Below are 25,168 nucleotides of genomic sequence, written 5' to 3'. Positions count from 1 at the left end.
CTTGCTAATAAGCGAGGTAATATGCATGATTGATGATATTGCTTGAAACGTATGGTTTGCCAAATATTAGGCAAAAGGCAGGACATTTCGTTACAAACCGTTCAAGAATGTTTGTTCTAAACGACATTATCCATCAACAACGTGAGACAGAGCTAAAATACAGTCTGAAAACATCTGACAAGCCTTAACAACGGCTAACAGCACCAATTCCTGTTCTACTTCTTCAACATGCTTGTTAACAGCCAGATCCACCTGCCGCCAGCCCAAACATCGTCTGACAGCCCCATCACTGTTAGAGAATCTGTTAGGCTAACATTCCCTAACAGGCACGCCTGTTAGCCGCTGTTAGACCCCCTATGAGTTGGTAGGGGTCCCCAAGGGGTGCGTCTTGCTTATAATTACGCACTCCAGCTTCTACAAGGTCATGAGTATCAATCAGATCAGCTAGTGTCTCAATGAAGAGTCCAAACAGCTCCGTAGATAAAGGACACCCTTGCTTCACGCTTTGCTTAGACTCAAACTCTCCCCCCACTTTCTCATTTACCTTCATCACCATGGACATCTTCTCGTACGCTTTTCTCAGAGCATCTAGCATGGGGCCGCCATCCCCCTCTCCTGCAACCGAAGCCACATGTGCTCGCGAGGCACCCTATCAAAGGCCTTCTCAAAGTCAATCTCTACTATTATCAACGGCGGCTGCCCCGCGATCCGATGCCGCCTGACCAGGTGTTGCTTGGCAAAGACGTGATGAGCGGTGCCGAAACCCCGCCTGAAACCCGCTTGGCATGGGTGCCGCAGGTCCAGTATTTCCCCAGCACGTACCAGACGGTTGAGAATCACTGACGCATAGCTCCTCCAACTGCAATGCCCCGATAATTTCCTGCCACCACGGTTCACCCTTCTTCAAAATTGGGGATACCACCGTTTTGGTAAACTGCTGTGGAAAGTCACCAGTTGCCCTGATGTGCTCTAACAAAACGTGCAGCACTGGGACGATACAGTTCACCTCCGTTCCCTGCCTGCCCTGCTCATCCACCCGTGGGAGGCGTGCATAACGGTAGCATTCCGATGGTATGGCCTCAAGCCCATGAGCCTTTCCGTTTGGTAACCTACCGACAGCACGCGCTACCTCCTCCAAGGTGAAAGGCTCATCCAGGATCCTAGCTGCCCGTGCTCCCCTGTCCATGACAGTCCGACATGCTTGCCAAGCACCCTCTCCCAAAGGGGCCCGAAAAAAGGAGTTCTGTGCTCCTGTCTCCCTTAACCGTATTCTCATGGCTATGTCAACTCGAACATGCTAGCTGACCGTGCAAAGATTGGTAGAGACGGAAAACGGGGAGACAAGCTGCCAAGGGCCCTTACACGACTGCTAAAAATGGTACCCTTGGCAGGCATCAAGAGAAACATTACGGCGCACTCCATGCAACCCATAGGGGGGAACAGCACGGCGGCGGACCGAGGAGTGCCGGCGGAAATGCGCAAGGCTCACGGCCGTTGGCGCACGGACGGGTAGAACCTTGTTGCTACCCGCAATCGTCAAGTAGTCCACATGGACAAGCAACCACAAATCCTGCTGCGAGTACACTGCCTCCAGACTCGACACGGCCACTTCATAAGACTCAGGAATCGTCCTTACGGGTTATCCAATCAGCCTTGTTGTTATCGGGCGAACCAGGCAGCTTTGTGGACCACTTTATCCTTTCAGTGCCCTGCTAAAACCATCACTCCCTCCCGCCCTCCCAACTACATGCCCTTGCTATGGCCGCCGGATGATTGGCTTGGATGTCTATGACATCAAGCATCTTCCATATGATCTTCCCAGTGGGTAGGCATCGTCTGTGCCGGGTCTGAGCCCTGTTGTGTTTTCGGTGTCGTGCCGTGCGGGATTAGGCAATCATGTTTGGCTGGCGGCTTGCAGCAGCAACGGCAACAGCAACAGCAGCTGCTGTGTGTGTGTGTGTGTGTGTGTTTGTGTGTGTGTGTGTGTGTGTGTGTGTGCGGGTGTGGTGTGGTGTGGTGTGGGTCTGGATGACAATCTTGTTGTGAGTCATTTTTACGTTCCTCCTGTCGAACTCAACTGCTCTTTCCTCTGCTCCTGTGTACCCTGGCCACCACTACTACTGGGCGAGGCGGCTCATCCGGCGGCTGGTGGAGGAGTGTGCACGCATCGCCGCTGCTGGCATGAAGTGGAAACGGAGAACACGACTACAACATGCGGTCTGATAGCCGCACATCCGTATGGTCGCCCGGTGGTTTTCTATCCGTTCAGGTGAGGAGGGAGCGGACGGGTTCGCGTTCATGGCGTATTGGCAAGTAGGCCACCTGTCATGCTGCCCGTTACTTGGCCGCAGGACACGTACCAGTACGACATGCGCATGCAGTCGCCTTCAGATCACACACTTAACAGGTAGAGGAAATAAGAAGATTGTTTCCAGTAGCCTGATGTGTCTGGTGTCCGTACGTTTGGCTGTCCTGCGTGGGTCCACCAGAAGAAGCAACCGCGTGACAAACTACGACCGACTGGAGGACCACCAAAAGAGCATCAAAGGAGCGTTCCTTGGTTATGAATGTAGCAGCAAGGCTTGCCGGGTCCTGCTAGGCGATAAGTCAAAGTAAGCTCCGATTTCGTTTTTGACAAAATCGGAAAGTGATGTGACAAAATCCGTACGTAAAGTGATGAGGCTGGCCCATCCAAAAAGGAGCACAAGAATCGATGACAGGACGGCAGCGACAGTATTGATGATGAGTATAGGGTGGGGACCGAGCGGGGTGAGCAGATCCTGATGGCGGATTTCCCCGCACAGAATGAACAGCTTGAAGATGTGCAGGAGGTTCCCCAGCAGGGGATGACTATGGCGGAAGAGCCCGGTGTCAAAGAGGGTCACCGAACACCGTAACAGCTCAGACCTGTGCAAGGAGGATGCGCCTGTGGATCGCTGATAGCGCTGTCGTACCGTGGAAATCTGATGTGGCGTGATGATCCTAACTCCTAATGGCTGCAGCTGAGATAGCCAGTCGACGGAAAGACCGGAGCACGGCCGAAACAGGACGACGAAAACGATTACGTGCCCTCGCCATCCGCATCTTGACCAAGGGCTTTGGGAATGGCGCTGCGTCATGCCGCTTCGCGCGAACGCTTTCAACTCCGCCTCGTCAGTATATCACGGTTTCCCAGCTGAACGCATTCCGCTTGTGCTCAGTCATCGTGTGTGCCGTCGACAGTGCCGTGCTTCGTTACTACAAATAAGGCGGCAGCGGTATAGGCCTACATTCACTCGCGTACTCGCACGCTCACCGCGGATGGCGGACCTGAATCGAAAACCCATAATGGAAGTCAGGCAATGCCATTGCGCGTGCGGGCATCATATTACATGTCTACATTCGAAGAGGAGACCGGAGAACAAGACGGGGGTAACTGCATGCGGATCACATTAGGATTAGGATTGCGCAAACAGGCACACAGATGCCAGGAACATCCCACACACAATATGGGATGTGTACCAAAACTTCTAAACTTTTTTGTTATTTCCCCGTATCCTACCAACAGGGCGCGAGACTAGTCCTCTGTCGTCTTCACCCGAGGGTAAGCCGCGGGAGGGCCGCAAGCTCTTCTGGATCTCTTTCTCAAATCCAGCCGGTCTAGGAGTGCGTTGTGATGTACAAGAATTGCGGGGGACTCTTTGTGGGAGGATGATGAAAGGAACAGGACGGCAGGAATTGAACCTGCTTGCTCCAGGCGGAGTACCGCCGAGCGCCCCGATTAGGATTCGTCCCTGTGTATATATCAATTGGTGGTGCACCCATCCATCTTCGCCGGTCACCCGACAGCCCTGGTTTGCCCCGCACCAACAGAACGCCTCCCGGGTTCCCATGACCGGCAGTCTGAAATCCATCCAGCTGCTATGCGCCCTCCAGCGCCTTGCATCCGAGGGCCGCGTCCAGCCAGGGTGCTCGGCGGCGCAGGCCGCTTCAGTCCGTCGGCCGAGCACATCCATGACCGTCAGCCCAGCGCCTATGATCTATCTGCAATGGATCGATCCTAGACAATCCGTTTTGGGGCTCCTGGAGGCCCATAAAGCGCGGCCGGGGCATCATGCGCGCCCTTAAAGTCGACCACGCAATGTCTTCCATGTGCTATATTCCATAACAATTCTATGCGTTTCGGTGCTTTTGGATGGGTACAAAGCGAGAAGTCCTGTCATTATCATCGGCCAGGTCGAAGCCCGAGGTGCCCGCGCGTGAAGCTCTTTGCTAAACTAGTTAAAGCAATAACTTTTTTTAGCTATGGAGTCTCTGTAGCCCGTTCATCTGGCATTATGTAAATGTGTGACCTCTGTCCAGCAGTCGCAGTTTCCGTCTACCAAAGTATGCCCGCTTTGCGCAAAATTTAAGCTATAAAGAAAAGCAATAATTAACTCAGTTGGTGTTCTTGACCTTGCCGTAGTTCGTTAGCCAACTTCCACTCCGGGGCATAGGCACTCCGGGAGGGGGGGGGCCTGCCCGTTGTCTCGGCACACCAGAATACCGTAGTGCCAATAGAAATTGGTGACACACAATGGGGATGCCGTCAACAATGTTATAGCAGGTGTAATCGCTTTACAATTTTTTGAATGAAGAATGATATATTGACGTGCGCTGAAAAATGCTGGGACCCGCTGGCCAGCCAGGCAAGCGTCCAAAGATGTGGGGGAATGAAAGGGGAAGAAGAGGAAGGGAGAAAGGGGGAAGCAAGGGAGCGGAGAGGGGAAAGGAAAAGGAGTTGCTGCGTTTCCTGGGGGTTTCAACATCTTACAGAATATGGCGATGCTCCTGGTGAATATAGCCGCCGACTGTGTATGGTGTGGGGTGGTGGAAAGGTGCGGGTACATGCCAAGAGTCGGGTACGTACGACATGTCGGATCTGTGGCCGTACTTAGGGTTTTTTAGGTCCTTAGGCCCCTGGGCCCTTGCGTCTGCCTATGAATCGGAACGACCTTCACAGGCCGAATTTTGTGGTATATACGGTCCCTATGTCCGAAACGGCAAGAGATTGGGTCATGGGCTTCCCGCGCATCCATGCGTCAGCTTGCTGTGCCAGCAATGGACTGAGTACTAAAGCTACTGGGACGCCATCCAATCATGTCTTATGATTCCTCAAGGCTTTATGTGGATCAGAGGGTGAGCATTGCGTCGCCACCTATGTTTTCCAACACTGATTGTTTTAGCAGCATTCTATTCTTTTTTGTTCATTAAAGGAATACTAAATTGTTTCTCAGTTGGCAGGCTTATGATCTCTTGCCAAGTGTGACCTTTGTTGTACGTCATCCATCGCCCTGTATCAAAAAGTGCAAGGCGAAGTGGATCCTGGTCATCGCCCTGACGGCGGGGCCAAGTATTGAATGCGGCATCTCCTAAATCGACCATTGGTACTTATCTGTCTGAATTTCCTGAGGAGCTGGTACAGTTGCTGTCGTTCCTGGGGACTATTTTTGTATCTGAGATTATTGATGTATTACCGCTAGCGGCACCGAGACTTGTTGGCTGGCCTGCTGTAGCAACGGATAAGTTCAAATGTATGCCGTGTCGAGTGCGGTAGACCACCCATACTGTTGGTATCATGATATCATTAAGTGGGTTGGAGCAGTGGTACGGCCCAGCAGCACCTCGGCGACCCAGACACAGACACTCGTGTTCAATGACAAGGGGGTTCATGAGCTGCAGTGCTGTCCTGAAAGCAGCGGCAGCGGGGTTGGGGGTAGTGGATGGCGATATACTCCGAGCTACAACGATAAGCTTTCTATGGCACTGACCAACGTGCGCTACACGGTCTACGAGCCCACCTCCAATTGCGTGCTGTTCGTGAAGGGGCAGGCGGTGTTCTCACTGGACAGCAACGACGTTGTGGATCTGGTCGCAGGCAACATGTAAGCGCGTGGTTTTGTGGACAGGCAGCCGTGGATACCTGCTGGTCCTGGTCACTGGGGGAACCTGCAGCGGGCAGAGCGGGCTTACGTTTGCATGGCGATGGCAATGGTGGAGACCAAGTAAAGCTGCTGGTGGATGTGGCACCATGTCGGTGCCACATCACTGATCACAGCCCAGTTTGTCATCTTCCCCTCAGCAATTTCCGCATGCTCACATGCCAGATCATCTATCTGTACACACACGCCCGTCAATTTCCAGATGATGCCGTGCTAACGAGGAATGCATTGTTATGTTATAATCCTCCGCTGCCTCTGCGTAGATACACGCCGGATGAGATCGTTTGCAGTAGTAATGGGTACCGGGGGGAGGCATGGTTTTCGGCCATCACCGCCCTGGCACCCGACGGCAAGGGCAGTGTGTACGTCGCGGAAGCCGAGCAAATCCGCAAAGTGGACATCCTAAGCGGCCAGGTGACAACCCTGCCCGGCTCCGTGCCGCGAACTGGCTCGTGGACTGGGCTGTCCTATGATGATGATGATGATGTGCTGTTTGCCACGACGGCCAGGGCGATCTGCCGCATTGATGTGATCACCTTGACTACAACTGCTGCCTCGGCGCATGTGTCTGGCGCCAATGGAGGAGAGCGCACCACCCCAATGGACACAGCTGTCAGTGAGCTTGAAGCGAATGTGAACCTTGTAGCTGGCGACTGGCAGGCGGCCGGCAACACGGATGGTCCCGGAACTAAAGCACGCTTTACCCACATCACTGCCATCCTGGCTGGCGTACATCGGCAGCTGTACATACTAGATCATGACAAGTTCCGCATCATGAGTGTTAATGGCTACGTCAATACGGCACTTACTGGGCTCACAATATACCAGTGCTCTATTGCTGCCTTGCCCAGTGGCGAGCTGGCTGTGGGCATTAAGGACCCCCGCGACTCCCCACTAAGGATTGTCCGAGGGCCCCAGCTGGGGCCCAGCAGCCCCACGTCAGGCGGCATCAAGGCTAGCCACTCTGTGCCTACGCAAAGGCCGTCTGCTGCCCTCTCGAAGCTGCACCGGACACTCCTGCTGTGTGCAGCAGGGGCGGATGAAAACCCAGCCACCGTCAATATACATACACGTGATGGCACTGTCTTCGTGGCACATCGTTCGGCCCTTGTGAGTCACAGTCAGTACTTCGAGAAGCTGCTGGTGCCGGGAGGCGGCTTCGCAGACAGTGGTGCTGAGGATGTTAAGTTGCCCGATGCCGACCCGGCTGCATTCCAGTGGCTGCTGGCCTACATGTACACGGGGGAGCTGTACATGCCAGACGAGCTGCTGCGGCCTGCCGTACTTCTCGCGGATCGGCTTTTGATGCCACAAGATTGCGTGGGGCAGCTGCAGAAGTGGCTGCTGGCGAAGGTGACCCCCCAGTCGGTGCTTTCGGATCTTCTCTGGGCGGAGCAGCACGGCATGACTTCATTGGTGCCACAGCTCAAGCTGCGGCTGCTGCGGCAGAGGAAGAGCGTGGTGTTGGGGGAAGAAGATCTGCGACAGCTGATAGTCCGCCGTCCATGCCTAGCGGCTGACCTGATTCGGGAGCTGGTTGTGATGCCCTGACATGCTGTGGCATGATGGACAGCGAGGTAGGATTAGCCGGCACAGCATCCTCATACCATAAGATCTCACAGGCTCATATACAGCATGCTATGAGGACTTCTGCTTGGTGTGTGTGTGTGTGTGTGTGTGTGTGTGTGTGTGTGTGTGTGTGTGTGTGTGTCTGGGAAGGTGAGCACCGGGTGAGGCGAACGGCTCCAAACGACCACGAATTCCTGTGTGCTAAGCTCTGCTGTTACTTAATTAAGCCACGTTGAAGGTAAGGGTTAGCATTAGCAAGCAAGCACTGGTATGGTTATCAGTGGTATGGTCCATGTCGCTCGTGGTTGTTGCGACCCAATGACCAACAGCAGGCGCGGTGCGAACTCCGATGCTGTGATGGGCTATGGGGCTCGCTCACTTCCCATTCCACATGGTCAATAACCTCCATAGGATTGCGCCATCTGGACATACTCGCCAGCTAGCTGTAATGGCTGTGTAATCTGAATCAATCATCACGGGAGCAGCTCCGCAAGGGCAATACATACACGGGGCTGGGATTTGCAAACCCCTCCCGTGTGGGTAATAAATGTAAGTATATTGCAAACATGCGACATCACCCTGGGACAGGCTGCTGGGGGATGTATGGTGAATGTGTGTGGGGCAATACGGGCTCCGATAGGTGCAGCGACTAGCGACATCAGGTGCTGATGCATATTCAGCTTAGGTTACGTGGCAGCAGGTTGCATAGGTGCACAGTGTTGGAAACCATTTTTCCTGCAGACGGAAGAAATGGCCAATGCCTGACACCCTAAGAAAGAATGTTCCCTGCGTTATCTTCATCAAAAAGGTCTACTGCTTCCCCGCCAATCTGGAACGTACCAGGGAAATTCCGAGAGGTCCAACATTACAGATACCATCGAAGAGCTGAGGAAAGCATATTCCGCTGCAGCTTAACGACGCATCTTGACTACACGAACGCTGAGAAATGAAATAAACAAAAGCCTTCTTCCAGCACCTGAAGGGACACAGACGCAACTCATGCCGTTTAACACCTACTCTACCCTCGTTGGCTTCGAGCAAAGATGCTATGTTGCACGCTCACCTATTGAGAAGCCACTAACCGAGGGACCGAATCCGAATTGCGACAGCCGAGTATGTTTTCAACCCTCCAGAGCAGCGGTCATGCTGTCTACAACCGCGTAAGGGGCCATGTCCGCCTCTTCCACACACTCATGCGCGCACGGCTCACCATGCACGCAGCACAGCACGCGGCTGATGTCCGCTCCCGTAATATACAACTCACCTCCCGCAACCGAAATGAAGAATTGATCAAATCAGCAGAAGACTTTCGACGTGAAACGAAACGAGTTCGAGCGAGGAATGTACCTGCCAGCCCGAGCCGCTCCCTAGTTCTCTTAAACCCGCTAGGGTCCCTCTTCCCATCACCTGTGTTGCTTCTCCACCATAGCCGGCAATCCAGCCTCTTGCAAAACAACCTAACAATCTACTAAATGAACTAGTCCAGCGCGACCGGAGGTTCGATTCTTTATGTCGTCCGATTGTGTCTGATATGCCAGCAATGCAATCATTCCTCGCGTCGGCAACGGCCCACAGCGCAACGCCAGACGACCATTCGTCAACCTAGCAAGCAAACGGCATTCCAGATGCTTCCATGCAGCAACGCACCGTAGGACAGGGCATACATGCGCTGCGCGCACCGGGAGCAGCGAGGCCCTCTTATTGTGCCTTCCCGTCAACAACGGCCCCAGCCCCTGACAACTCCCATTGACCGGTGCCATTGCGACTGACCGACCGACCGATCGACCATGGGCAACTGGGAACATACAACTCCAGCAACGCTCTCCTCGACAATCCACACAGCGCCGCACTTTATCCCTCACACTACTACTGCAACACTCGTCGACTGCTTGTGCCGACTCCTGGTGGAGCGGCCAAGAACTCAAAACACTCTGGTTCTTCGTTACACACCACCAACAACGCAAACAACAGGGGTTCCAACTATTGCAAACCTGACCGGGCCTCACGACATCCAGAACCGTGGGACCATCGGCTCCTATTGAACGCGTTACAGCAATGCACTTGCATGCATGATACAATATAATCACGTATACTTTTAAGAGTCAATACGCTCAACCGCACGCGCATGAGCCTGCAACTTGCTGCTCTTACTTCCCAATAAAAACCAGAGCGAACAGCTTTGCGTTCAAAGTATCGTCCTACACTCAGGCGTTTACCATGGCGCTGGAGCGTGCCAGCGCGCTCAGCTGCTCGCGAAGGTTTTTCAATTTCTCCGGATCAAGCGAAGCGCTGAATGGCTTCTGCAGCTCCCCGTCCCGAGCACACTGAAAAAAGGGAACCTACAAGCAGGGTCAACGTGATGAGGGGCTGCTCAGTAGCTGGTAAAGTGGAAAGAGCCAAGGAGCAACGCTTGCGTCCGACAGCGTTGCACCAGCTGTGAAGAATTTAAGCAACCAGGAAACGAGAATACAAACATAGGCGGCACAGCGTTCGTATTGCTTCCGGTAAACCCAACATCCGTCTAATGTGTGTGCGACAGGTCCGCAGAAACGCTTCCGAGCGGACCTTAGTGATGCCCCGCTCCGCGAAAACAGGGCGCAAAGCTTCATTGCTTCCGTTCACTTTGAGGAAAAGAACCTCTGGGTGGTCTTCGGCCAACTGCTTCAGCTTCTTGTGCAGGCAACGACACGCATAACAATCCTCCTGGAAATAGTTGATGAGGACGCCGCGTCCAGCAGCATAAGCCTGCCGCGAGAGCATGTCAAGCTCTCTGGGTGTTGTCACCGCGACCATATTGGCGGGCAGACTCCCCTCCCACCTGCAGACGCATGCACATTCGACAGCTTGCGAGCAGCAATAAGGAAAAACCAAGGCCCCAACGATAGCTAATTATGCAAATTGAGCTTCAGTGAACATTCAGGCCGAACCCTAATTGTCCGCAACATAGGCGAAATAAACTGAATAATGTTGGAGAAGAAGCGCAAGTCCAACGTGGCACTTTGACCCATCTCCCTCACCATTTCAACCCCATAGCTTGAAGCATCTGAGCCTCTGAATGCTCGCGGCTACGTTGTTGGCGCCTACGATAGCGGAAAGGGTGGGGGTCGAAGCGCCCCAATTCGCTTGATTGAAAAGAGGGGCTTGCCCTGATCCTCCCATTGACTTGACAACCTTACATTGCCTCCGCCTCCTGTCGTCTCCTTACAGCATCAGGGTGTGGGCAATAACTAACGCTTGCCAGGGTTCGTGCTGCGGTTCTGCCCGGCCGCGCCCAATACGAGGAAGCCTTCGCCTGCTTGGTGTTGACAGACGAAGACGCCATAATTGGAGCAATTTAGCCTGACGGTAAGGAGAGCGACGCAAGAAGCGGCCTGGCGCGGAGAACGCTGGTCACGTTTGTGAGCTAGCCCGTATGTTCCCCAACCAGGTTAAGCATGCCGAGTCCTGCTTATTAAATCCCTAACCTATGAGCAGTTAAGCTTGCGCATGGCGAATTAGAGTGCTAGCGCATTGTATGTAAATAGTACGGCGGTCCGCGTTTTACCTACATCAGATCCATAGGTCCAAAGCATTGTTCGTTGGAGTGCCTTGCTACCATTCTTTGTGTGCCTTACGGCTGGCACTCCTGCGAGGGAATAGTGTACTTGGATACATCTTTGGCACTTTCCAAATAACACATAATTACCAAAGAGTGTTCGTCGTTAACTTTTTATCATATAATTACCTTCAGGTTTTACACCGTGTTAGGCGGTAAGGCGCATTACAACGTTTCCCGGGGTTGCGGCCTAAGGTGTGGCCCTAACAGGACGTCCTCAGAAATATAATGAAACAGACAACAGGAATCTGTGCTGGTTCTGAGCGACGGAGGCTTCTCCCTCGCCACGCAAAGGGCGTCTGGTCGCGCTCATCAGTCACCCGCTGCCGTGCTTTCCCTGATGCCGAGGACGTCGCCAAGGCAGTTAGCAGGTGCGTTTTTACTCGGGTGGTGGACATCTAACTACAGGCGCTTTTACATTGCGTTCCTCGCTGCTCGTTTACGAGTCTGTGTGGCGCAGCGCGCAGCAAACGGACACCACAGCTGCACCTTATCCAAATGCCCCCCAACCAGCTCCTATCTACCTATGTCCAGCACCTTGCCCTTCAAACGGTAATTGGGAACACTGCCCTCGTAACATTTTCGCACTCTTCTGCAGCCTTCCCCTGCCTCCCCGCGTGTCGGAGCTGCTAACGGACTCGGATGCTTGGTCCGGCCTAGAGCCCCACTTCGGCTCCCGCGCCCTAGCAGGGGCCGTGAGCTCCCTCGCCGCACGGGCGCCCCACGTCTCCTTGCCCTCCCCACCTTCCCTGGAGCTGTCCACCGCAGGTGAGCACGGGATGTGGCCAGGGAAAAGTGGTGACTGGCCTAAGGGATAGGCAGAGGACGGTTGCGGGGGCGGGGGGCCGGAGGGAAGGGCCGGCCGCGGGAGGCCGGTGATCCCCAAGGGGTGGTTAAGAGCGACGGAGAGTCAGAAAGCCACGGTGCAAACTTTTGCGTAGGTTGTGCCTCGTTTAGGCTCCAGGGGGACAGGAATGGCTGGTGATTGCGCGTCTTTATGCGGTGCGACAAGCTAAGATTTCGCACATCGCGATGTACCGCTCATGTCCTTCTCCTTTTCCTCCCCCCCTCGTCGTCCTTTAATGTCGTCGCGTCCATCCACGTGTGGCCTGCTTCCGGATTCTAACGAATTCCCGGCATCGTACCTATCCCGCCTCGACGCGGCATCCCTCGCCTGGGCCCTACGTTGCCAGCTGCCTCTTGACCCGCCACCGACCCCTCCCACGCTACCCGCTTTCCCCCGTATACACACACATGCACACATGCACCGTCACCACCACGGCCAGTCAACAACGCCCTTAAGCCGTTCCGCGGTGCCGCTGCGGGCCTGTCTGCTACCGCTCAGTACAACTTGAGGCTCGACCTCCTTCCATCCTCACCTGAAATCGCCGCGGCTTCTACCACCGGCGGCGACAGCGGCGGCTATGCCATCAGTGGCCTGGAGGCCCTGAGCCACACCTTCTCACAGGGCTTCGAAGCCGCGTCCGCTGCCGCCGGCGTGGGCGCTTCCCAGGCCACCGCAGCCCTTGCGGCCAGTGGCGATTTGGGTCGGGGGCTGGCGGCCGCAGCGGAGGCACTGGCGGCCGTCGCAGCTACAGCCACCGCAGCCGCGGGCAGTGGAGGGTCAGAGCTGCAGCCGCATTTCGGCACTGCGACGGTGGTGCGCGGTGTGGAGGCCCTGGCTAGCTGGGTGGGCAGTCGCTTTGACGGTCTTGAGCTGCTGGATCCCATCACGGCGGCGTCGCTGACGTCAGCGCTGTCGGAGCTTCGCGGGGTGGCGGGGGTGATGACGTTGCCGCCGGCGTTGGGAGGTGGGGCAGGGTGGGGTGGGGTGGGGGGCCGGGTTTTTTATGAGGAACACCAAGCCCTGGCCATAGGGTCACAAGGTGTTGCTGGATGAGGCAGGGTTGAGCAGGGGCCGGGTTATCTGTGTGCGCGTGTAGCCACTTGGGATTGGTTCAGGCTGATCCAGACAGGTTCAGGAACGTAGGCCATGCGTTTATGTGATTGACAGGAGTGGGACTCAACAACCTGTCCTTGATCTGCGAGCTGATGTGGAACATATGGACGGCGAAGAGGGGTAGAGTGTAGTCCCTCCCTGCTTCTATGCACCTCACTAACTCTCCAACCCTAACCCCCACCCCGCATGCCTCCCCTTCCTGCCCTCGCTGGCCCCCACCCCACCCCAGCCGCCGGATCGTCCACCCTCCAGCAGCTGGGCGCCACCGCCAGCGCCCTGGCTGCAGGACTAGGTAGCTTGCTGGACCGAGGGGGAGAGGCGGCGCTGGCGGCGGCCGCGGCTCCTGACGCCCTGCTGGGGTCTCTGACCACCATCTACCAGCAGGCCCAGGAGGGCGGTGTGGGCGGTCACTCTCTGCCCACTGTGGCCCTGGCTGCGACCATGACCTTGCTGGCGGTGGCGGCATCCACACCGGATGAGACTTATACAGGTAGGTGTTTTGAGGGGTTGTGGTAACGGGGACAGGGGGGAGATGCATGTGATGAAAGAAGTAACGGAGGTTCAGCTGCCAACGTGTAAAGCACCAAAGTGCCGGGAGGGGGGGAAAGGACCGGAGGGAGGACCGGATGCATCCCATGAGGGAATACGTTCCAAGGTGCTGAAGGAGGGAGAGAGGGAGGGGGAGGGAGGGAGGGCTGACAAGCCAGAGGGGATCTGGAAGACTGGCTGTCTAGGGCATTGGAAGCTCCCCCCTGCGCGGCATGTCCCGGGTGTCGTGCGATTCCCATGGGGGTGAGGGATGGAGGGGGGAAACGGGATTTAGGGGTCCATAGGTCGGGACCCGCGTGGGCGGGTGGGGCGATGGAAATTGGGGAGAGCGGGGGAGCAGATGAGGTACCGGAGGAAGAGGCAAATGCTCTGTCACAACGCCTCTCCCCGGATGAAGATATCGGTATGGGTTTCTCACCCGCCGCACGTCCCCTACATCCTTTGAAAACCGCGCCCCGGCCGCCAGGTCCCGAGTACCCGTACGAGGCTGCCGCTGGCGGCGGTGGCAGCGATGAGCTGACACACGAGTACGACCCAGAGGCGGTGGCGGCGTACTTCTCCCGTCGGCCGCTGGCGGTTGTTCGCCGCAGTGCGCAGGTGGCGGCTGAGGCCGCGTCCTTTGGTGCCGCCCTGCTGGTGGACCTGTGGACCGGGCGGCTGGAGGTCAACGAGCGGCGGCGGGCGGAGCAGCTGCGGGGGGTGGTGGAGCGGCTGGGGCCGGCGTGAGTGTGGGGGCATGGGGCGGGGATGGTGTGTGTGTTTTATTCATCTGCGCCGCGATACGGGAACAAGCCGAAGTGGGTGCACGAATAACTGGTGGGCATGTGTGGGGTTGGGAGTGGGCTGGGTGGGTGGGTGGAGTGGCGGCCTAGGGGGGACAGGGGAAGGGAAGAGGGAGGGGGAAAGGGCTTATCCTTAGTGGTGAGGGGAGAGGGAGAACAATGTCTTGGAGTTTTGAGGCACAGGGTCGAAAGTCCGGGGTTGCAGCGATCTGTGGGATGTGGGGCTTGATTGTCGGTGGCTTTATAAGGTGCGTTTTGAAGCGGAGCAATAGCAGCAGCAGCAGCAGCAGTGAGTTGCGATTGATAGCGAACCGAGGGGGTTTGGGCGGTGCTTCTACTGCTGTCAGGGAAAGAGGGAGTGAGGGGAAATTGTAAGGCAGATATAAATAGGACGAGCGGACGCAGAAAGGTCGGGCATCGTGAGGCTGGCTGCAGACGGCCGCTCGGCAAGCGGGGGAAGCAGCTATGTGGGTGTGCGGTTCTGCGGCCTCTGCCCATATATCACCGTCCTTCCCCCGCGCAGATGCTTCTCCCTTTTATTCCCTCCTCACCCTTCCTCCCGGCCCCCCTGCACTCATCCATTCATTTATCCCTCCTTCCTGTTTCTGGGCTTCCCGTCCTCTTTTCCCTTTTCCCCATTCGGGCTCCCTTTTGGACTTCCCAACCATTGATGCTGTGGACGTGTCGGCCGCTTTTTCCTTCACGTTTGCGTCACCACGCCATTCCCCCCTCTCCCTCCCTCACCATACCCTCCCTCCCCCCGCGAGGACTCCTGTACACAAGTCGCGACTGTTTAGGTACTTCTTAGGTACTCCTGGCGTATCAGTCTATATCTTTGGCATCAGCTTCACTCGCTCGTGGGGTTCGTCTTCGTCCCCCTTCCCCTCAACTACCTCGCATATAATTCCCCCCCTTCCCCTCACCCTCCCTCCCTCACCCCATTTCCCTTACCTTCCTCCCCCCTTTCCCCCCCCCCCCCCCCCCGAGGTCGCCGCCTTCAAGAACGCCTTTTGGTCAGTTCTATCTCTGGTACACTCTTGCCCTGGTAGCAGCTTCACTCGTTTGTGGTTCGTCTTTCCTCCCCCCCTTCCCCCTGCAGTTATGTCAAGGTGGCTCAGGCCCTGTCCACCCGCGTGGACCTGCTCACCCCCGCGTACTTCGAGCAGGTGCAGATGCTGCAGGACAGGGTGCCGCCGTTCCCATGCGAGGTGGCGCGGAAGGAGATGGAGAAGGTGGGAGCGGGGGAGTTGAGGGGGGGGGCCTGGATTGGGCTGCTGCTCCAGGGAGGACCTACGTGGATTGTAGGACCAACCCACCAAGCCCGTTTACCGTTCCCTGCCCTGCTTAAGCTGCACGGCTGGCGTTCGATATCTCGCCCTCCACCCCAGCCCCCGCCCTGCATGTCCCCCGTCTGAGGAATCCTTACCTAACCCCCCCATCCTGCTCTACGTGTTTTGCCCTTCTCCCCTCCATCTACAATTTCGCTGAGCGCATTTATCCTTCCTCCACTCCTACCCCTCCTCCCCCCTCCTCCATCCGCTGCACCCCCGGCCCCAAAGGCCTTCGGTGGTCGCCCCGTGGAGGCCGTGTTCTCCCAGCTGAGTGAGCGGCCCGTGGCAGCTGCCTCCCTGGGCCAGGTGTACCGGGGGACGCTGAGGCCCGAGCTGGGAGGCGGGGACGTGGCGGTCAAGGTGCAGCGACCAGGGGTGCTGGAGCAGGTGGGGAGGTGGACGGGGCTGGGGGGAGGGAGGATGATGAAGGGGAGGGTAATGGGCGGGGAGGGGAGGGGGGAGGAAGGGCACTTAAGGGGCGGTAGCTAAGAAGGGGGGCCCCCGCTATGGAGAGAGCCATGGCCGTATTGTGGCGGCGCTGTGCACCGCTAGGCCGGAGAGGAGGCGGGAGAGGGGGCGAGGAAGAGGGGGAGTGCGTGCTGGGGAGGAGAAACGGGTAGCAGGGGTACGTAAGGGAAACCGGATCTGGCGCGGGGTTCCGGAACGCCAAGACAGACAGAGGGACGGACAGACGGACAGACCGATAGATTGACCCGGATGGACGGAAGGGGTATGGATGGGAGGCATCAGTCTGAGGGTGATCATGCGATCGTGCCAGCTGTGGGAGGGCATGGGACTGGTGGTGGGGTTATCACCCAAGGCAGTAGCAGGTGGCGAAGAAAGTGGGATGGAGGAGGAGGGGGGCCAGTGCAGAGATCGCTGCCTGTGCAGGAGCATTTGGAAGAGGTTCCGGGACGGATCGTGTCCTCCGTCTGTGTGTGTGTACATGTGTGTACATGTGTGGTGGGAGGGAAATAGGGTGATGTGTGTATGTGTATGTGTGTGTGTTAGGGCGGGGGGTAAATGTAGATGTTGAATGCAAGTAGTGGGGACCGGTTGACGGGTTCATATCCCATCCTGTCGCGGGGTGCAGCAGCCCCCTGCTTTCCCCCAACTTAGGCCGTCCGCCTCTTGATTCGAACTCCCCGGGCTCCCGGTTGGTTGCCCCTCCCTCCAGGTGGCTCTAGATCTGCTCATCATGCGGAGACTTGCCATACAGATGAAGGAAAAGCTCCAGGTAGGGTTGTGTGTGTCTACCTGGCTTGATGGTTGTGCTTTAGACTTTCGGTAACATCACGTGATGAAGATGTTGTGGCTGTTTATCGTTACTTATCTTGCTATAAGACCAGGCCCTTGTGGGACTTATCTGGGGTTTGTGAGTACTAAGATGCGGCGGAGTCGGACGTACTTTGTGCGGGGTCCTAGGGCGGGTAAAGGCACCTAAGCGGACAGGGGCCCCAGCGGATACACAGGAGGGAGGAAGGTAGGGGGGGCTATAAAATGCAAACATTCGAAAAAAGATAACGTAAGGGCGGAAGGGGGATATGGCAGTCTGGGCTCTGTCCTCGCCCGAATGCGGCTTGAAGAGATGGTATGAGGCGGAGATGCAAAGAGACGGTGGTAAGGGGTGGTGAAGGTGCGCTGAACGGCCAAGGGTGACAATCGCGGGCGTGTTCGGGTAGCACCCCCCGCGCCCCCTCCGTACCGGAACTCCGCCTCTCAACCACCTTTTCCCCTCCTTTTCCCCCCTTAAACCCCCTCCGCCTCTCTTTCCCCCGCACTCCTTCCCTAACCCTCAGATGAACACCGACTGGGCGGGTGTGATTGACGCCTGGGCGGTCCGTTTCTTCCACGAACTGGACTACCGGCGGGAGGCCGCCAACGCTGCGCTGTTCCGGCAGCAGATGGCGGCAGCCGGCGTGGAGGGGGTCGTGGTGGCGGCGGTGCGCAGCGACCTGTCCACCGACTACGTGCTCACGACGGACTGGGTGGAGGGTAGGCTTGCGGGTGCAGGGGGGGTGAGAGGGTGTCTGCGAATTACTTGGGGTTTAGCGACCGGCCGTGTGTGCGGACACGGAGGAGTGGTGTCATTATCCTGTGTCTAATGGTGGTGGTGGTCCGGGTGTCTGGGTAGTTTCCTTCCTATCTGTCTCTGTCTGTCTGTCTGTCTCTCTGTCTGTCTGTCTGTCTGTCTGTCTCGGTCCGTGCGCCTGTCTGTCATCCCTGCCTGTCGGTCTGATTCTCCGCCGGTCAGCTTGCTGCACGAAGTCGCCCCCTCTCCAATCCTCCCGATAACCCCCAACCCCCTCAACCCCCTCACCGCCCCGAAGGTGAAAAGCTGAGTGAGAGCAACGCCGCCGACGTCCGGGAGCTGTGCAACACGCTGTTGAACGCCTACCTGATTCAGCTGCTGGACACGGGCTTCCTGCACGCCGACCCGCACCCGGGGAACCTCATTCGCACGCCGGAGGGCAGGTGCGGGAGAGGGGAACACTGGGTGGGGGGTTCAGTGGGGGCCCTGGGCAGTAGGTGGCGGGTGAGGTGGGTAGGTGGGTTGGGAGATGGCAGGGTTGGTTTGGGACGAAGGAAGTGAGTGGGGTGAGCCGGAGGTGCACAAGAGGCCGGTGGTGGGGCGAATGGGCGGGGCGAGACACGAGGTGTGTGTGTGGGGGGGGGGGGTTTTGGTCCGGGGAGGCCGTGCGTTCTGGTGTTTGTAGGGTTGGCCGGATGTTTAGATTTAGAAAATAATTTAGATGCCATCTAATTAGATTTCTATATAGATTTTAGATGAGGCCATCTAAACCGTTTAGGTGGGCATCTAAACGTATCTAGTCCATCTAATGCCTATCTAAAGGCCGGTGACCGGATCCAGACCGTTTAAACGTGAGTCATGGCACGCGAAACAGCTATGTTGAAGGTAAGTTTAGTGTCATATCCTTGCTCCGCTCTATTACATACACAAATAGACGTAAAAATACACAATGGCAGAACCAGGACCCCAAAAGCCGATCACATACAAATACAACCACCAGACTTTCGACGCGCCACAGTACGCAGCTAAGCTCTGCGAAGCCAAGCGCAGCATCAAAGCCGCAGCGTACTGGTCCATCTTCGACGTGTTGCTCGTAAAAGGCGTTGTGAACCTCGTCTGCACCGTTTGCAACAAGTCCTATAGCGCGAAGAACCCGTCAGCTGTCTGCCCGGATCACTATGCGAAGCACCAGAAGGACGTCGAAGGACTGATCGAGCACCCCGACCTCGTGAAGGCTGATGAAGGCTGAATGAGGGCTGTTGTCGTCTAATGCCGTGATGTTTCTGTCGTTTGCGTGGTGCGGCCGGTGGGCAAGGACAACTGACTGCGTGACGGGTGTGTGGAGGTGAAATCCCGTTGTCGCCAGTCGAACAGGCCGGCAGAACAGAGCCCGACAGCTTTGCATCCCAATGCGGGCGTGTCCCGCATGTTGGCATGTGTACTTTGGTGGTTCCGTTTGCGGTTGGGCCGACGGTTGGGCCGCGGGGCGCCTAATTACACCCCGTGGCGCCATCCGACACGCGTCTGTAGAGCGCCCATAGGGGTTCGCCGTGTTCCCAGTGTCGAGCGGCCCAAAAAATTATTGGAAAATCCAGGAAAAGATAAAGCCGCATCGTGTGCAAAATTTCAGGTCAAAATTCCACCGTTTAGGCAGTTTTCCGTTTGGCCATCTAAAGATTTACCTAATTAGATTAGGTATCTAATTAGATTTCTAATTAGATACTTTTTCCATCTAAAGATTTTGCCAACCCTAGGTGTTTGTGTGCCTGCCGGAGGCTCCACCTCCCGCACCGGTGCTTCTCTCCCCGCTTAACGCCCTCCTCCACCCGCGTCCAAGCAGGATTTGCGTGTTGGACTTTGGTTTGATGACTGAGGTGACCCCGGAGCAGCGGCTGGCCCTGGTGGAGTACATTGCGCACCTGTCCACGCAGGTAGGTACCTCTTTGGCTGTTTTGGGGGGGGGGGGAGGGAAGTGAAAGCGAGGGGGGGTTACAGCGGGGGAAAGAGAGAGGTGAAGGTGTGCCCCCGTGCTTTCTTTCCTTTCTCCTCCTTCCAGGTGTCTTCCTCTCACCTTTCTGTGCTGGCATCCAGCAAAAGTAAAATCTGTTTCCCCATCATTCCCCGCCGGGCGCCCCCTCCGGTCCCCCCTTCTTCCCCGCGCTCAGGACTGGGAGAAGCTGGCCGTGGACCTCCAGACTCTGGGTTTCATCCCCCCCTCGGTGGACCCCCGGGAGGCGGGGCTTGTGGAGCCGCTAGGCCGGGTGATGAGCCAGCTGGTGGGGGGAGGCGGCGCGGCCAAGGTCAACATTGACAAGGTCCGGCCGGGCGGGAGAGGAGGGAGGTGGCGGGGGGGACAGTGGAGGGTGTTTTGAGGGGGAGAGGAGGCAGATGGGGAGGGAGAGAGAAAGAGAAAACTTTGTTCGCTCATGTTTGGGGAGGGGGGAGGAGGGGAAAGCCTTTTTTGTGTTTTGCGTATGATCCACAGCCCCCTCTCCCCAACTTTGGTTTTCTTTGTACAGTTCCCTCCTCCCACCGCACAGCGTTAGGTTAGGCACAGCATCTCGGCTGGTTGCCAGCTCGTTGTGGTCGTGTTTTATTAGGTGCCTGCCTCTCCCCGCGCATGGGGCGGCCTGCGTCGGTCCTGCAATACCTAACCCCCCAGGTACGATGTACACACAACCTCCGTCTTGCTTGTGTGTGTTCCACGCAGGTCACGGGGGACCTGGAGGAGCTCGGAAATCAGTACCCAATACAGGTATAGACACGGGGAGTAAGGCATCGTACTGTACGGCGCATCTATCGTACTAAGATGTGCGATGTTTTTGTGTATGATGCCATCACTGCGAGTGTTGGGATCGTTACCAAATGTTGCTATATGTTGTCGTGTCGCCATCAAACACCATCCACCCTGTGTACACACACACACACACACACACACACGCACACGCACACAGACAGGCACACACACACACACGCTCCCTGCACCCCGCCTACCTGCCTACATGCTGGCTGCTGCTGCTCCTTCCTCGCAGGTGCCGCCCTTCTTTGCTCTCATCCTTCGGGCATTCAGCGTTATCGAGGTGGGTGGCTGGATGGCTGGGTGGCTGGGTAGGCCACTTGGTACGGGGAGGAGGGACCAGGGATACGCGGCCGGGTTGCGGGGGGCCGGGGGCTGCGCTGCCACCGCCAAACGTCACCAGCTGTTGTCCGTGTTAGCTCTGGACCCAGTCGTCTTCGCTCCCACGTGACAAACCCCCGCGTAATGAAAACTGATAAACCCCACCGAGAAGACCTCCCCTTCCACCACCACCACCACCGGCACCAGCACCACCACAGGCAGTTGATTCCTCGTACATGTCGCGCATCAAATCCCCATCACGCCCCTGACCCACGCATCCGTTCAGGGTATCGCCCTCCGAGTGGATCCCAACTACGCCATCGTGGCCGAGTGCTTCCCCTACTTGGCCCGCCGCCTGCTCAACGACGACTCCCCGCGCATGCGTGCCGTACTCCGCGACATACTGTACGGCGGCAAGCAGCACATGGATGTGGAACGTCTCATCCGGGTCGCGGACGGCCTCTCCGCCTTCACCACGGACGGATTGGCCGTGACGGCCGGGCCGGCGGCGGCGGCGGCCGCTGCTGGCAGCGGTGTTGGCGGCGGCGGCACGGCGACGGCGACGGCTGCTGCCGGCGGTGTAGCCCCGCGGCCTGCAACGGCGATGGCGGTCGCGACTACGGCAGATGAGGTGCGTGTATTCGCGGCCCGGCTTTGCACATTACTGCGGTGGCCTGGGTCGTCTCGCTTTCTGTCTATCCTGTGATGTAGCTGTAGCTTTTGTCGGGTTGTGGTTGCTGGGACAGCGATTTCGTAACGGCCACGCGGCTACCCTGGCCCCTCCCTTGCCCCGATCTCAGTCCCCTTTCCCTCCCCCCCCCCTTAGACTCCTCCCCGCCGGCCTTCTCTTCCCCTCACCTCGTTAACCCTATCAACGCCCTATCCCCCACCCCGCTTTTCCTCCAGGTGGTCCTGAGCCCAGTTGTGGTTGAGACTCTTCGCTCCGTACTGCGACCTGGATCGTATATCAGCGAGCTGCTGGTGGAGGAACTGGTGGGTTTTGCTGTGTGGGTGGGGTGGGATGGGTTGTAGGGGCCAGAAGGGTGATGTGCGAGGACCAACCTGCCTTGAGCATCGTGGGATGCTCTTTACCTGTGGCAGCCTACACCTGTGGACGCGCTGCATTGCGTTTTAGATTGCAGTCCTAGAGGGAGGATGCTCCATACACACCTCCAGATGTGGCCCCCCGGACCCCGGGGCTCAATGCGCATGCGGGGCTGATGGCGTTGTTGCCTGTCCGTGCAAGTTGGCGAGTAGGGGAGGGGGAGGGGGTGTTCAAGGGGGGGGGCCGTTCCGCTCAACCTGGTTTCCACCGGCTCTCTGGGTGAGGGCTCTGGCGCCTCGGGGCATGTAGTACTGATGTGCCAAGCACACACCATTACCGCTACCACGACCCTCGCCGCCACAACCACCACCACCACAACCACCACCACAACCACCACCACCATTATGATTATCGTCGTCGTCGTCTTTTCCATTTTTACCAGTGCCAGTACCAGTACCAGCAGCAGCAGCAGTAAACAGCAGCAGCACGCGGGGCTGTTACGTTCATGCACATATGAGGTAATCCTCAGTACGCCCATAGCCGCCTTCGTGTCTCCCGTTCCCTTCCTGGACTTTACCCATTATTGCCCCTAGAAGAAAGCGCCCTTATGCACTCCTCCTTTGTGCGTCTGACCCTTACAGCCTATGCTTAAGCTTAACATGTGGATTTGGATGATAATTTAAATTTGAATGGTTTCTTGGATCTCATCTAGGTCGCTGCCGTGGACGCGCTATCTCGCGAGTCCCTCTCCCGGCTGGTGCGCGGGGTGCTGCTGTCCGCCCCCGCGGCCATGTCGCTGCGGGGCGTGGAGGCGCTGGGGCCCCTGCGCTCCGTGCTGCTGCCACTGCCCACGCCCGTGGAGGTGCTGGCCAGGTGCGGGGGCTGGCTCCCAACTATTTCCACATTTGTAAGACATAGCGGACGGAGGGATGCCTGTCTTGGCAGGCACGCACACACGTGCATTGGTATGTTTGGGCAGAGAGTGCACACGCGTGCCGTGATGGGCATGTGGTTATCGTCGTACCCGCGCCTGAAGCCGCATGTGAAACACCAGCCCGCATAACTCTTACTGTCCGCCTGGCCGTTTCATCGTGTTTATCTTTTCCTCCCTCCCCACCCGCCCTCACACTGCGCTCCCACCCGAACAGGATGGCCCCAGCAGTGGCCGTGACCCCCGAAGACCAGGAGGCGCTCGGCGTTGTGCGAGCCATCCTGATGCTCTCACAGCGTCTGGCACAGAGCGAGGCGGCGGCAGAACGAGCTCAGGCTCAGGCGGCGGCAGCAGCAGCCTCACGGATACCGCCGACGCAGCAGCAGCTGCAGCTGCAATCCTTGCCGCAACAGCAACAGCAGCAGCAGGCACTGCTGGCGCAGGTTCGGGCGCGGCGAGCTGCCCGACTGGCCAACGAGCTGAGTGCACTGCTGCCCGACTTGGCACCTGGACTGGCTTACAGCTCAGACCTTTTCGTGAGGGCGCTGGTACGGCGGGTTTCGGCGCGTGTGACGGATGCGGCGTGGCTGGCTACCGGCCGGCGTGCCGGCGTGCAGGACGCGGCGGCGACGGTGCCGGCGCCGGCGGCGCTGCCGCAGCCCGCCATTGCGATGCGGATGATGGCCGTCCCGGGTAGCGATGTTGGGGATCGTGTGCAGGGGCAGGCGGGGGCTGCACGCCGGCGGTGATGGTGCAGCAGCTCGTGTACTTGATGAGTATATACAGATATACTCTTTGAGTAGCAGCGGTTACGCAAGTTCCCTCCCACTCTGTGTCGAAGACATGATAGGTTTGTAGGGCAGACGTCTTCGGGGGTCGGTGAGGCGGTGCTGATGGGGGCCAGGCACACGGCGCATGGGCACATGAAGGCGGCACACGGAGGGATGGCCGGTGCAGCAGGGCACCGTGTGGCGGAGTAGTGGGTGGCAAGCCGGACGAACCCCACAGCTGCTTAGCACCACCCATCGCGCCAGGGAATGTGTGCCGCCAGGGATTGTGAATGCTTGTGAGCTCGGGCTCTCCACTACGGCTATTACGTGGCGATATGCGGCCGCAATGGGCTGGGCTGGACTGGGCTGGGCTGGACTGGGCTGGGCTGGGCTGGGCTGGGCTGTGTGCCAAATATCTGGAGGCACCGTGTTTATGCTTCGAAGCGATCGCAATTGCGACCCGTGGGCCGTTGTTTTAGAGGTCTCCGTCAGCCGGCAGGGAACGTATGAAGGTGCATTCGGAAAGAGCACGTGTGCATGCGATGGTAAGAAACAAGTTTGGAAAGTGACAAGCTGCCGTTCAGCAGTGAGCGGGTATGAGTATTTATAATCGTCGTTATGTTCTGCCTGAGCGAAATGAAGCACGCTCACATTATTAGAGCGCAGAGCGTGCGTTGCACGTATGTTTGTCTGCATGACTGTATTTGTGTTGAGAAAGGATGTGCATCTCAGCCTGAGTGTTTGTTATGTGCGTGTATGGGAGATGAGAAACACGTCCGATGTGTGATGCTGCATTGAGCATGAGCATCTGCCTGCCCCGAGGCGGCACAGTCACAACGCTGGCCTTAAGAAGGAAGGGATTGTTTGCGCACTCGAGGGTCGAAATAAGGCGGACGAGATACCGGGTGCATGCCGCATTGCGTGCTGTCGGCCGCACCTGCCATGTTGCAGCCGTGTCCAGGCATGTTAAATATGCCGGACAGTCGGGACGCAGGGCACGAGCTTGGTGGGGGGCATGTGCGGTGAGCGACACGTGCCGTCGCGGCGAATCTTGATTTTCGCTGACATCGGTGCAGGCAGCAGCAGCAGCAGCAGGGGCAGCGGCCGGGGCCAGAGGTTGGGTGGCTGCCGGGGCCACCTCACCCTGCCAGGGGGTCTGTCGGTGTGTGTGTTCCTCTCCTTACCGGCCTCATATGCTGCATTACGGTGCGATGCGGCGCATTACGAAAGCTGTGAATTCGTTTTTGAAGAGAAAGAGGAGCAGTGTTTTGAGTGCTGGTGCTGGCGCTGTTTTGCTGTGGAGGATGGGGAGGTTTTCTTTTGCGAGGGGGACGTGGGAGGAACAGCGCCATTCGCCATAGGAGCGCAGGCGAATTTCTTTTTGAGCACTGCCGCGCAGCCACTTTGACCGCCGAGTGGGCACCGAGTGAGCTGTAACACTAAAGTTGATGGTGCATCGAGAGGAGGAAAGTAGAGGAGAGGAGAGGCGCGGGCTTTTTGTTTTCTATGTTTTATCTTTTACCACC

General features: G+C 57.5%; 4 protein-coding genes across 4 annotated transcripts; 3 read left to right on the top strand and 1 right to left on the bottom strand.

Annotated features, from left to right (window-relative positions):
* Positions 1 to 1,788: 1,788 nt before the first annotated feature.
* VOLCADRAFT_86426 (uncharacterized protein) lies at positions 1,789 to 4,107 on the top strand (the record flags this gene model as incomplete). Its single annotated transcript, XM_002946247.1, has 5 exons — positions 1,789 to 1,821; positions 2,130 to 2,269; positions 2,352 to 2,407; positions 3,548 to 3,645; positions 3,829 to 4,107. The coding sequence occupies 5 exons, from the start codon at positions 1,789 to 1,791 to the stop codon at positions 4,105 to 4,107; spliced, it is 606 nt and encodes a 201-aa protein (XP_002946293.1).
* Positions 4,108 to 6,076: 1,969 nt separating this feature from the next.
* On the top strand, positions 6,077 to 7,849 carry VOLCADRAFT_102892 (uncharacterized protein). The gene is made up of 2 exons (XM_002946246.1): positions 6,077 to 7,631; positions 7,670 to 7,849. Exon 1 carries the CDS (start codon positions 6,111 to 6,113, stop codon positions 7,509 to 7,511), a length of 1,401 nt encoding a protein of 466 aa, XP_002946292.1. The 5' UTR covers positions 6,077 to 6,110; the 3' UTR covers positions 7,512 to 7,631; positions 7,670 to 7,849.
* A 1,884-nt stretch (positions 7,850 to 9,733) lies between these two features.
* Positions 9,734 to 10,851, bottom strand: trx8 (thioredoxin; the record flags this gene model as incomplete). Its single annotated transcript, XM_002945892.1, has 4 exons — positions 9,734 to 9,868; positions 10,095 to 10,347; positions 10,547 to 10,609; positions 10,706 to 10,851. The coding sequence occupies 4 exons, from the start codon at positions 10,849 to 10,851 to the stop codon at positions 9,734 to 9,736; spliced, it is 597 nt and encodes a 198-aa protein (XP_002945938.1).
* A 501-nt stretch (positions 10,852 to 11,352) lies between these two features.
* VOLCADRAFT_115858 (uncharacterized protein) lies at positions 11,353 to 23,621 on the top strand (the record flags this gene model as incomplete). The annotated part of the gene is made up of 20 exons (XM_002946245.1): positions 11,353 to 11,495; positions 11,723 to 11,892; positions 12,411 to 12,935; positions 13,314 to 13,574; positions 14,100 to 14,212; positions 14,243 to 14,355; positions 15,403 to 15,444; positions 15,515 to 15,647; positions 15,975 to 16,133; positions 16,924 to 16,983; positions 17,546 to 17,741; positions 18,077 to 18,221; positions 19,619 to 19,709; positions 19,944 to 20,093; positions 20,489 to 20,533; positions 20,811 to 20,858; positions 21,183 to 21,527; positions 21,803 to 21,889; positions 22,654 to 22,814; positions 23,090 to 23,621. The coding sequence occupies 20 exons, from the start codon at positions 11,353 to 11,355 to the stop codon at positions 23,619 to 23,621; spliced, it is 3,519 nt and encodes a 1,172-aa protein (XP_002946291.1).
* Positions 23,622 to 25,168: the final 1,547 nt, after the last annotated feature.

The sequence above is a fragment of the Volvox carteri genome (genome assembly GCF_000143455.1).
Source record: "Volvox carteri f. nagariensis unplaced genomic scaffold VOLCAscaffold_1, whole genome shotgun sequence".
In the NCBI taxonomy this organism is placed as follows: domain Eukaryota; kingdom Viridiplantae; phylum Chlorophyta; class Chlorophyceae; order Chlamydomonadales; family Volvocaceae; genus Volvox; species Volvox carteri.
This window is presented reverse-complemented; position numbering and strand designations above follow the sequence as displayed.

Coding starts and splice junctions, on each gene's coding strand:
- VOLCADRAFT_102892 (XM_002946246.1), top strand. CDS start 6,111: ATGCTCACATGCCAGATCATCTATCTGTACACACACGCCCGTCAATTT.